The sequence below is a fragment of the Orbicella faveolata genome, unplaced genomic scaffold (genome assembly GCF_042242905.1).
Source record: "Orbicella faveolata isolate gen_17 unplaced genomic scaffold, um_ofav_v1 contig_34, whole genome shotgun sequence".
Classification (NCBI taxonomy): Eukaryota; Metazoa; Cnidaria; class Anthozoa; order Scleractinia; family Merulinidae; genus Orbicella; species Orbicella faveolata.
The window spans coordinates 31,934,473-31,947,303 of record NW_028301563.1 but is presented as its reverse complement, the minus strand read 5'-3'; the positions used below and the strand labels follow the sequence as shown (position 1 = coordinate 31,947,303).

General features: G+C 39.5%; 1 protein-coding gene across 1 annotated transcript in view; it reads left to right on the top strand.

The window, feature by feature from the left end:
* The window catches only part of LOC149105782 (uncharacterized), a 29,090-nt gene that overhangs the window by 7,855 nt on the left and 8,404 nt on the right, over positions 1 to 12,831 (top strand). Inside the window, exons 4-9 of the mRNA XM_089271244.1 lie at positions 804 to 1,545; positions 1,953 to 2,049; positions 2,635 to 2,884; positions 3,902 to 4,705; positions 6,189 to 7,422; positions 12,108 to 12,212. Of these exons, the coding sequence (XP_089127370.1) occupies positions 804 to 1,545; positions 1,953 to 2,049; positions 2,635 to 2,884; positions 3,902 to 4,705; positions 6,189 to 7,422; positions 12,108 to 12,212 (3,232 nt within the window). The remainder of the gene's footprint in view (positions 1 to 803; positions 1,546 to 1,952; positions 2,050 to 2,634; positions 2,885 to 3,901; positions 4,706 to 6,188; positions 7,423 to 12,107; positions 12,213 to 12,831) is intronic.

Sequence of the window (12,831 nt, the reverse complement as noted above, 5' to 3'; positions counted from 1 at the left end):
ATGGTCTTGGAAATGAACTTTTGTACTAACTGCTGTTTTGTCAAAATATTTATGAAGCAGAATTGACAGTATGAAATCTATAATTTTCATATCGCAAATTCTGCGATATGCATCTTTTAGGCAGGCGACGTACCTTTTGGTGATTTGTTGGTCACAGTATCCACCAAATTTTGTGGGAAAAAAAGGTAAGGATCAAAATTCAGTATTTTCACTTAAACAAAATAGCTTATTTTTGGTTTCCACAAGGAATGATAATATTTCCAGGGGGTGTGCGACAAAAATAGAATTTCTGGAGGGGAGGGGGGGTCCATTCCATGAGCCAATTTTGGAAAATTCAGAGGGCATTGGGGGGTCATAGGAAAAATCCCTTCCTTGGGGGAGGTATGGATATTTTCTGGAACTACACAATATATATTTAATGCAGGCATCTCAAATGTATCAGAAACAGGTTAACTATCACCTAAGAATTTAAGAACAAAAGCACTTCCTTTTTTTGTTTTAGTTTGCAACATGTAACAAACAATCTGAGCTGATGTATTTGCTGTAGGTTAGCTTTCATTTTACTTTCTTTGGGCTATTATATCAGATCACCTCTCTCAGTTAGATAGTTAATGCTTGCCTGTCTTAGAGCGAGATAACTATAATTAAATATTTGTTATGATGGAGCATTTAATTCAGAGGAAGTTTCCATCTGTATGCATGGTGTGTGGAAGATGTGGAACTGTCAGTCAGGGTCTATTTCTGAGTACCTGTGACTTTTAATTAAGTCATTAATCACTCTTTTGTTTGATAATCTATTCTAGGTTGAGGAGATTGTAGACTCTGAAATTTCCTCACCATCAAGAAAAGTAAAAGCAATGTCAAAGCAGTCCCATAATGGTGAACATTTCTCTGAATGTGCAAGTAAAATTGAGCTGAATGAACCTGAGGTAATGATCAACACCACTTCACCTGCGGATGATGTCACAAAGTATGTTCATCAGTTCTTGGAGTATGTTAGAGGTGAACATGTTGAAAGTGATGTCACTAAAGAAGAATCTGTTACCAGTTTGGATGTGTGGGATTTTGCTGGACAGCACCTGTACTATGCCTCTCACCCACTTTTCTTATCATCACGTGCACTGTATATTTTAGTGCACAATCTCAACAAGCCATTACTTGCGCAAGCTCAGCCGTGTGTTAGACAAGGTACTTGTGACATTCCTCTGAAAAACCCAAACAGAGAAACAAATCTGGAGAATTTGCTATCCTGGCTTGCTACAATTCACAGTATTTCACAAGTGAAAGGAGAACCAGATATTGATCCTGAAAGTAGGCTGCCCTATATGCGACCTCCGGTACTCATTGTAGGCACACATGCTGACAAACAATCTCCTCAAGACATTGCAGAGATGAAATCAGAAATACAGAAGAGGATTTCTGGTAAGGAATATGGGAAACATGTGGTCCCACCATTGTTCAGCATTGATAACACAAGCTCACTGATCTGGAATAGGATAAAGAAAGTTATCAGGAAGGGTGGAAAGAAACGAAAACATCAAACAGGTATTAAAGTACTAATGTCTTGCTGTGTAAAACTGATTAAGTATTTAATATATAGATATAGCCAAGCCTAAGAGCGGAACTCCTGATTACAATAAGTAAACCTGGCTTGAGCCTGCAATCCAATTGAAGACCAGCACGGGGGCAGCAGTTAACTTATGACCTCAAGAAATGCAATTCTTGGGTTCTTATCAGCATGGTGCTCCGCTAAGGGTAGAAATGAATTTCCACAGAGATCAGAGCAGACTCTCTTTCTGGCTTGCCACTGTTGCTTGCTCTCATAAATTTACTGCTTGCTCATGACACCAGATTTGAACCTATTTACAAGGTACCTACATGCACACTGTAAGGATATCTCAGTTATATGTAACCACAGGATCAGTATCAAAATGTGTGTTGTTTATTTTTAGAGCAAGAGGGGAAGACAGATGACATTCAAGAACTGCGGAACAAAATCATGGAGGTGTTGAGACAGGAGCCATATATGGGGGAGGAGATACCAGTCAGGTAAATAATAAATACTTATAGTCTTTTTTTTTGAGTATTTTTAAATCAGCAAGGTATTGTTGCACTGACATTGGAGGAGAAGAAATAGACCAATTTCAATCTATAATTAAAATTTTAACTTAGCTCTGAGGCTTTGGGGAATAAAACAAAAGAAAATTAATTCATCCCTTATCTGCAATGCAATTTCTATTTGGTGGACAAAAATAATTGTCACAGCTTAGTTAATTTGCTGGATGCCCAGCCTTAATGAAACCTCTGTTTGTGACAACATTTTGATGGCTTTCGTAAACTAGCGAATCAAATTTAAGAACTGTCGTGTGCACAGGTAGGGATACACATGCGTGTTGTTTGAATACAAATGTGTGATCTTGACAAATCTGCTTTTATAGTTCTTGCACTCTCATTTTAGTTGCAATTTGAAATGAAAGCCATCAGAACATTAATATTATATGGCAAGGATTTGAAGTAGTTATCCTCGGTTAATCAAAACTTGTTCATTTGTGGATACTATGGCGATCTTCAAGGTAAATAGTACAAATAATGGCTTGTCATGTAATATGATTCATTTTCTCTGATCTCTTTTAGATGGTTTCTGTTTGAAAAGGTGATTGAAGCCTTGATTACCAAACAGATTTTTCACATAAATCTGGTGCAACTCCAAAGCTATGCCAAAAAGTACTGCTTTATAGAAGATGAAGATGAGTTTGCTGGCATGATCAGTTTCTACCATGGCCTTGGTATGATTATCAAGCATCGCAGTACAGTTGTTCTGAAGGCTCAGTGGCTGATTGAACTATTGAAGCAGCTGATAACTATTCCACACTTTGATAAAATGGTAGGAAAAAAACTTTCAATATTAGAAATTTCAGTGTTTAACCTTTACCTGATCTTTTCCTCAAGAGGTTGTTGTCACTTTTTTAATATTTGTATAGCTGAAAAACATTAAGTTACAATATGTACACTACGGTATATACACAAACATGTATTTGTTCATCTTTCTATTAATTTGGCCCCTGTAGAAAATGATATCATTCTACATGATGCAGTGCCTATTAGATACTTGTAAATTAATTGATTAACTACCAAGTTAGGAAAACTAAATATCAAATATAAATATTTTCAAATTGTATAGGGGTGAACAGGTTCAAATTTTTGGGCTAACTAGTGATAGTTTGATGCAATAGTGTTGAAAGTTTTTTGCCATCTTGTCAACACCAGGACACCTTAATTCAGAGGAAGAGATACAAAGCTGTATTTTCCAACTGTGCTTGTTAACTTTCTGTGTTTTGATTTGAATTTTGCTTAGCGTGGAATCATGCATTTGTTTGAGCTTGTTTGAGCTTAAATTACGGATTTTTTTGAGCTGGAGTCCTGCTTTGTTGGCCATAACAATGCATTACAAAAGGAATATTGGTTATGAATAACAAAGGCTAATGCTTTTGCAAAAACTCGTTTTAATGTCTTGGGGGTGTGTTAAGAATGCATGTGCCATGTTGGCTTAAATGCAACATGTTTGAGTGGAGGTGATTTAAATATTTTGTCACATTACTTTGTATTGTTATAGCTACGTTGGGACCACTCAGTAAACTTATCATATGCTAGGAATGTCAGTACTACATGAAGAAACATCTCTCAGTATATGTTTAAAATGAATGTATGTTCCAGAATCTCGGTTTTAATAAGTAACTGTTACATGTAGTTTTGACATAAAAGCATTCCCTATTTGAGAGACTGCTAAGTGTACTTACAGTTTTTGCCATTGTCATTATAGTCTTTAGCCTCGTGTGTGGCTAAAATAGCCAGGTAGCATTATGCATGTACTTATAATTGTCATTATGATGATTTTTCTTAGGATCCTGTACATGCCAAGTACTGGGATGAACTGAAGAAAAACGGCATCCTCTGCATGGAACACGTTGATCATGTCTTTTCCAAGTTTATTCAACAAGGTGTTATCAAAGATGACATCTTGAACATGATGGAGCAGTTTGGTTTGATTGCCAAGTTCTCACCCTCCCCAAGTGATGTAAAATACTTTGTACCAGCTCAACTTGAACCATCACCTGATGACTTTTGTCAAATAGAGCCATCCCACACTGATCCTTGTCCTTTGTATCTCCACTTTGTGCATGGCTTTGTCCCTCTTGGTCTGTTCTCACAGCTGGTGTCGCAAACCATTCGTTGGTGTTGTAAGAAGACTTGGCCCATGGAGCACCCCATGCTGTACCAAAATGGAGCTTGTTTCTTTATTGGGAAGCAAGTCCATAATTTCATTCTCATTTGCAAGAAGAGTTTCATTAAGATCATCTTAAGGCAAAGAACACAAAGTCATCAGGTGTCAGCAGACAAGTCGGAAGAACTACCTACACTAGTTCGGGAGTTTGTGGAGAGAACTTTGCAAACCTTGTCACAGGAGCTGCCATACCTGAGCGGACTGCAGTATGAGTTGTGTGTAGCCTGCCCATACTGTCATCAAGGGAGAGATGGGGCTGGTCAAGAGTGTTCAAACCATGGAAGAGTGTCATGTGTCGATGAGGAGTGCTTCCACCTCCTTAAAATGAAAGAGGATCAACCACTGATCTGTACTAGGAAGCCCTGGGGTGAAGAACACCCTGTCCGTGGCCTGGAGAAATGGTTGTTGAAGAAAACTAGCCAGGTATGTGATTTATGTAATCTATATATTTAATGAAAATCTACTTAATGAGAAAAGATCTGTGTTTCACCTGCATTTGGGGGGTGGGAGTGGGGGGCTGTTGGTGTTGGACTTCCTTTAAAGCACCATACAGGCGAGCTGTATCTGAAAGGAGGTAGTGATTTCAGAAGTTGAAGAATAAAATGGCTTAAATCATCACAGGATCCTGTGAGATCTTGAGGGATTTGTTAGGATGATAACTAGGATTGGTGTTTTAGTTAAGATGCTGGAGAATGAAAAGAGATCCTGTGAAAACTCATTTAGGATCCTACACAAGATACTGTAGAAATTCTACCAGTGTAGTCCAAAGGGTTTGGGTAACCTTTCCTTTGTCTACTGTAGTATGTCAAAAGGACACCAGCAACTCCTTAGGTACCATGTCGTATGGAGGGAATCCGAAAGTGTCAGCTTTTCTGAGAAAAATGTTTAGTGGCTGAGGGATTGGACCTCCTTGAGTTCTGCTCCTTTGTCAAGTAATTCTTTCTACTCCATCCTCCCCCCCTAGGATTTATTTTGCCTGCAGGTCTTTACTGCAATGCTATAGATGTGAAAGGGAGGTGCAGTGGCCTCATGGTTAATGTGCTTGTCTCTGGATTGAGCAGTCCGGGTTCAAACCCTGGCCAGGGACATTGTGTTGTGTACTTGGGTAAGACTTTACTCTCACAGTGCCTCTCTCTACCCAGGTGTATAAATGGGTATCAGTGAACTTAATGCTGGGGGTAACCCTGCGATGGACTAGCATCCCATCCAGGGGGGAGTAGAAATACTCCTAGTCGCTTCATGCTACAGAAACCGGGATAAGCTCCAGCCTGATGGGTCACTTGGCTCATATACAGACTTAATCACCTACCTTACCTATATGTGAAAAGTGAACTAATCAACAGGACACGAGCACAGGACAAAGTAAAAATCTGAGTCAGATTTTTTTCTTTTTTCTTTCTTTCACACTGGTGTCATGTTGATTAGTTCACTTTTCACATTTCATTGCAGAGGTTAAATTATACCTCTGGAGAAATGATTGGATTAAGGTCAGTTACTTATAGAAATCGCAAAAGATTAAAATTGACTGTTTCATGTTGAAGATAATCATTAAGACGCTACAGAAAGTTATTTGCTAATTGGTTGTAAACCTTTTGTGTCTTTTATTGTAAAAAGTCCTCATCAGGCTAAAAGTCCCATACTGGTAGAGTTCATCTAATTTCCTGTAGCATTAAGCAGTAGGTGTATTTTTACCTCCCCTTGGAGGATGCTAGTCCAGTGCAGGGTTACCCACAGCCTAAAATTTGCTATACTCAGTATAGTACACATTCATACACTGGGGTGGAGAGAGACACTGTGAGAGCAAAGTGTGTCTCCCATGAACACAACACAGTGACCCTGCCAAATCTCAAACCTGGACTGCTTGATCTGGAGGCCAGCTTTAATTGTAGGTGTGGTTCTCTTGTAGGATTTGAGTCCTTCTACCAAAGTTGCCACTTCACAAGATGCACCAGCAAAAGAGAATCAAGGGAAATCTGTTACAGCATTGAGTGTCACTCTGTTGGCCAGTGAGTGGGATTCATCTAAAGGAGGCTTGTCAACCATAAACAGAGAGCTTGCCACAGAATTGGCTCAGCATGAGCAAGTAAAAGTCACCCTCTTAGTCCCACAATTTTCCTGTTCTGAAGAAGGGAAGAGGACTGCTGAAAGCCACAAAGTGTCCATTAGAGAAGCAGAGAGATGTGCAGGCTACGATGACCCTCTTGACTGGCTGAGTTCCCCACCAGAAGACCTTACCATTGACATTATAGTGGGCCATGGAGGGAAGCTTGGTAAACAAGCCCAATTCATCAGAAAATCACACAAATGTAAGTGGGTCCAAGTACTGCATACTGCTCCTGAAGAACTTGGAATGCATAAAGACTATCCAAATGCCATTTCCAAAGGTGAAGAGAAGAGCAGAATTGAAATAGAATTGTGTGAATTGGCAGATGTTGTGGCAGCAGTTGGACCCAAGTTGACGGAGGCATACTCCTCTTATCTGCGCTTTTGTGAGAAACACCAAGGCATCATTCAGCTGACACCTGGCACATTCAGTGAGTTTTCAGACATCACACAAGCAGCAAGTGAGCGTAATAAGTTTAAGGTGTTGACCTTTGGCCGTGGTGATCCTGAAGACTTTAGTCTTAAAGGATATGACATTGCGGCTAAAGCAATAGCTGAACTGGAAGACAGCTCATATCATCTGGTGTTTGTCGGTGCACCAGATGGGAAACAGGAGGAAGTTGCTGAAAACTTGCTGCAAAGTGGAATCTCTAGAAATCAGTTGTTTGTCCGAAGATTTATACAAAGTAAGGAAAGATTGAAAAAGTTGTTTTGTGAAGTTGACCTTGTCATCATGCCGTCTAGGACAGAGGGATTCGGATTAACTGCACTGGAAGCCTTGTCTGCTGGTCTTTCCATTCTTGTGAGTGGAAACTCGGGATTTGGAGATACACTGTGCACTCTACCACTAGGCAAGCCATTTGTGGTGGATTCTGCTGACCCTAAAGACTGGGCCAAGGCAATTAGAGCTGTACGTCTGAAAGACAGAGCAGAGCGACTGCAAGAGATTCAAAGACTACGGGCATCCTATGAAGAGAAGTTCATTTGGAAGAAACAGTGTGAAGCCCTTGTTGAGAAGATGTGGAGTTTGGTTCATGGTAAGGCTTTGACTTACTATTTTTTACATTGTCATGATCAATAATTATGTTACCCAAGTGAAACTCACCTGATTTGTTTTCTGGTGTTATTTTCTCCTGTTTGTTCATCTGTTTCACAGCACATCCAGAAAATCATGCAGTAAACCATCTCTAGTCCTTTTACTATTGAACAAATTTTACTCTAAGCGAATCCAGATATGTTCCAAAGGTTAGGGGTGAGGGTGGAGGGGATTTTAGCAAAGATATGATGTCTTTTCTCGCTACATAAGGGGGTCCTTCTGAAAAGCTGGAGGAGTGATTCTAAGTGTGTTCTTTTTTACTTTCCCTTAATAAGTTTCTTAGCTCTTTATCAAGTGTTTTGATGAAAGAAATTGTACTTCTCAAAAGTTGGGGTGGGGCTGTGGGGGGTGAAGTGAAGTTGCCTTGTCTTGCTATAAAAGGGGAGCATGCAGAGATGCTAGTGGGTGTGGAGACAGGCAGTGTAGTGATCCAGCAGAGTCTGTAGTTGGACAGATGACAAGTGAATCTCCACTACCCCCAGGTAAGCATGTAGCAACAATACTAGGATGTAGCAATATTTTCTGCAGTAACATTGTCAACATTGAAGGGAACAGGGGGAGGCATTACTTCCAGAAATGAGCTATATGGATGTGTGGGAGCCTGAAAGACATGGATTTTTGGGCTGTTTTGGTTTGAAAGTTAGTCAGATTTTTCTGTATTGCTCTACAGTAAATGTTTTATTGGTAATTGACCTAAGGTTGGAATTAGGTATACAGTCGAACCTGTATATAAAGGCCACCCTGAGGACTTGAGGAACTGGCCACTTAAAACAGGATCATTAAAAATACTCACTGAGCATGGTCTAATGAAATGGTACTGTATTTCAGCACATTGCAGACATCTGGAAAATGTTAACGATACTAAACGGCCTATTACCAGCTTACAGTAGCTTTGTACATGTTTTTTCTTATTAGTGATGATGGATTGCATTTTAAACACAATAAAATACCGCATAAAATGACATTTGGTTTAGTTTCCATTCAAGGGTGGTCGCTTAATACAGGTAAAAATAAATAAGAAAGGCAAACATAGGACTGTCACAGGGTGGCCACAGCTGCTTAAAGTGCCACTGAAACGAAATTTTTGTATGTGAGATTTTTGCTTAGTAATAAAGTTTCAACCTTACTTGGAAACACTGCAAACTTTTTTTTCGCATACGGTAAGCGAAAACTGCTTTTTCAGCCGTTCGAAGATGGCTGGTTAGGCTCAAAATTGGCGGCCATTTTGGCGCGGCCAAAACGGCCTAGTGACGTCACTGGTTGTATTACTCTCATGCTACGCTGAAAATTTAGAGTGACGATGGGAGAAGAGATTACTGTTCGAAGCCCCCCAAAAAACATCTTAAGGACATCTCAGAGCTGTAAAGCAGATAATAATAGTAGCCTTAGACATAAAGAGGTCGAGAGACGATCCTGGGGCTTTCCAGTCTATTTAATTGGATATTTGCAGGATATTTTATGTAAGCAAGCAAACGAGTGGGAGAGTCTTAGATCGCAAAATGATCGGGACTCTTGGTGAAATGGCCAGCACTCAATTAAACAATATCTACACTCATAAAGTAAAAAAGACATGAAAACAAGAGAAAGCGGCTCTTGAAAATATTATCCGGACTGCTGCTGCACGAATCGCAGCAACAACGCTTCGAGTTTTCGAGTCGCTTCGCTTCGAGGAAACCGGACGCATTGTGAGTTTCACAGCAGACGAGATTGTGCCACAGTGACCTCTAGTCCAGTTGTATCTGCTACATCCTACAAGTTATCACAACAGCAACAATTTAAGAAACCCTCTTCTTTTATATCAGGGAACGAATTTAAACTATAAAGGTAAACTAAGCTGTCATGACCCCACAGGTATGTTTTCAGGAAACGAGAGAAAGCGTGACAATGTCGGCGGCGAAAGGTCATATATGCAAATTAGTTAAAATTCTGTTTAACGAACCTTCGAAAGGAGTGTAAACTAGTGACGTTTTAGCGAATTGTTTTGAACTTGGATACTATTAAATGAAGATCATAGACATAAGTATGTGCTAAAGAACTCAAAGTAATCCATCGGCCGTGAAATATTGCAATTGGGAGATACGCGTAAAAGAGAAGCGAAATTCCCGCTTTGTTTACACTGATACGTATGCGGCGATAAAGCAAACCTTGCTGCTGATCACAATTTTCAAAGATACATTTTGTCTACCACAAGAACTCTCACTTATTAGTATCATAAAAAGATGCCCTCTGTGTGCAAAGAAGTGCTCGACTCAAAGCTTGTGGACCGTTAATAACTTCGTGATTGTGTGGATGGCTGATGCACCTACGGCTTTTAATGCAGTAAGGTTGCCGAGGATATATTCGAACCTTAATAGACCTTAGATAAACGTGAGAATCCAAATTTCAGAACCAGGCTGAAAACAGACGACGAAATACTCGTCTTCGAAATCTCCAATTGAGTACTCAAGATGTTCGGAAAGTATACTGACCTGTTCTAATCTGTAGCATTTATTTTGGTGAATCTACACTCTCTGGCGCCCTCCAACGTTTATGATGTGTATTTCCTGTCAAGACTGGACAGAAATTACAAGGTAGAAAACTAGTAGGTATCGACAATATGAAGAATAAACTTGAATAAATCAAGTAAAAACAAGAGAGAATTTACAGCGCTACTTGCGTGAATACAACCAGTGACGTCACAAGGTCCTTAAACTCGGTACCAGAGCCCGGACACAGTTTTGCTCCAAAAAGTCGATTTCAACAGCTAAAAAAAGCACTTTCCGTTAGGATTTGACAGAAATAAAGTTCACCATTACTTTAAGCACGTTTGAAACTACAGATTGGGATAATAAAAGAGAGTATGAAAATTTCGTTTCAGTGGCACTTTAATAGAGGTGGCCGCCTAATTCAGGTAACAAATACAGCATTTGTTTGAGTGAAAAATCGGGACTTCGAAAACTAGCCACTTAATACAGGGCCATTATATACAGGTTTGACTGTAGTTTTTTCATATAGAAATCCTAAAAGCATAGTTCAGTGACTGTATTATAAATCTCTTTCCATGGGACTGTGTATGCGAGTTTACACACTGCCATTTTCCAACTCAGTTAATAGAAACTAAGAGTTTTAAAAATGAGGTATTTTTGTCTCAAATAGGATTTGAAGAAACAGATATCACTTTCCCTTTCCACCAAAAGATTCCAGTGAGTAACCCCTGTGCAGTGACCTGAGTTTCCACGTTTTTTCTTTTTAGATCTGCCTGGGCAAATGTTCATGAATCTTCAGCAAACTCAATGCAGTGTAAGCAACTTCAACAGTAATACTGACCCATTAGCAGAGTTGAAGAAAATTGCATCAGACAAAGGCTTTGTGATTTCTGACAATGAAGGGTCGGGGAACTGCATGTTTCATGCGCTGTCTGAACAACTGAACCTTGTGAAAAGAATCGAGATCTCGCATGGAGAATTAAGACAATTCATAGTGCAGTACCTCAGAAAGAACCCAAAACTGGTAAGTTTAGTATTTTATTTTGTTTTTTCGGTTAAAATGTCTCAACAATGATTTGTGGCTTGGGAAAATATGTTCCAAGTAATCAGACTCCAGCATTTGTGTCAGCATTTCAATTGGACTTGCAGTCCGATAAGATGGCAGAAAACTGGGCATCGCCATGTACAGGGATTAGTTGTCTTAAAATAATTTGTTTTGAGGAAAGATCTCAAAATTTGGTTCTCCATTATACATGTCACTTAAAGGAGGGACATTTCTGCCATCACACGTATACCCCCGTATGTGTGTACTGACCTAGTTTAAAGTTAGCCTTTTTATTCTCCCTTCTTACAGCCTGATGGAACAGATCTGTTTAACTTCATCAATGGATATCAGTCATGGGCTGATTATCTTACAAACATGGAGCAAGATGGCACATGGGGCGATCACATGATTCTGTATGCGACTGCAAACTGCTATAAAACCTACATTGATGTGATTAGCAGTCAGTCAAATCACCGTGACCTTACTATCAGGCCTGATGGTGATGTGATCAGCACCAACCCACTTGTGCTGGGCCATGTTCATGAAGTCCACTATGTCAGCCTGCAACCCAAACAAGGTGAGACTTTGGCAACACACTGTGTTATAAGACAGTTCATTAGTAATGTACATCATTTCAACTCGTACAAGATAACACTTACTACATCATGCTGTGTACATTAAGTCTGTTTGTCAGGTGTATCATTTTGTATATTTCTCCTGGGTATGTTAACTGTTCCTCTTTTTCAGAGATTTATAATTTTGGTGTGATTGTAAACAAAATAATTTGTATGTCTCCTATGAATGTAAATTACCTGTTTTATTCAAGGGAATTATGTGGGATTTTAGCAAAGATATGATGTCTTTTCTCACTACATAAGGGGGTCCTTCTGAAAAGCTGGAGGAGTGATTCTAAGTGTGTTCTTTTTTACTTTCCCTTAATAAGTTTCTTAGCTCTTTATCAAGTGTTTTGATGAAAGAAATTGTACTTCTCAAAAGTTGGGGTGGGGCTGTGGGGGGTGAAGTGAAGTTGCCTTGTCTTGCTATAAAAGGGGAGCATGCAGAGATGCTAGTGGGTGTGGAGACAGGCTGATGAATTTAATTATTTCTTTTTCATAGCTTCAGAAGAACCTGTAAGTCATGAAGCATATTCCACAAGTCAGTGTAGTGATCCAGCAGAGTCTGTAGTTGGACAGATGACAAGTGAATCTCCACTACCCCCAGGTAAGCATGTAGCAACAATACTAGGATGTAGCAATATTTTCTGCAGTAACATTGTCAACATTGAAGGGAACAGGGGGAGGCATTACTTCCAGAAATGAGCTATATGGATGTGTGGGAGCCTGAAAGACATGGATTTTTGGGCTGTTTTGGTTTGAAAGTTAGTCAGATTTTTCTGTATTGCTCTACAGTAAATGTCTTATTGGTAATTGACCTAAAGTTGGAATTAGGTATACAGTCGAACCTGTATATAAAGGCCACCCCGAGGACTTGAGGAACTGGCCACTTAAAACAGGATCATTAAAAATACTCACTGAGCATGGTCTAATGAAATGGTACTGTATTTCAGCACATTGCAGACATCTGGAAAATGTTAACGATACTAAACGGTCTAATACCAGCTTACAGTAGCTTTGTACATGTTTTTTCTTATTAGTGATGATGGATTGCATTTTAAACACAATAAAATACCGCATAAAATGACATTTGGTTTAGTTTCCATTCAAGGGTGGTCGCTTAATACAGGTAAAAATAAATAAGAAAGGCAAACATAGGACTGTCACAGGGTGGCCACAGCTGCTTAATAGAGGTGGCCGCCTAATTCAGGTAACAAATACAGCAT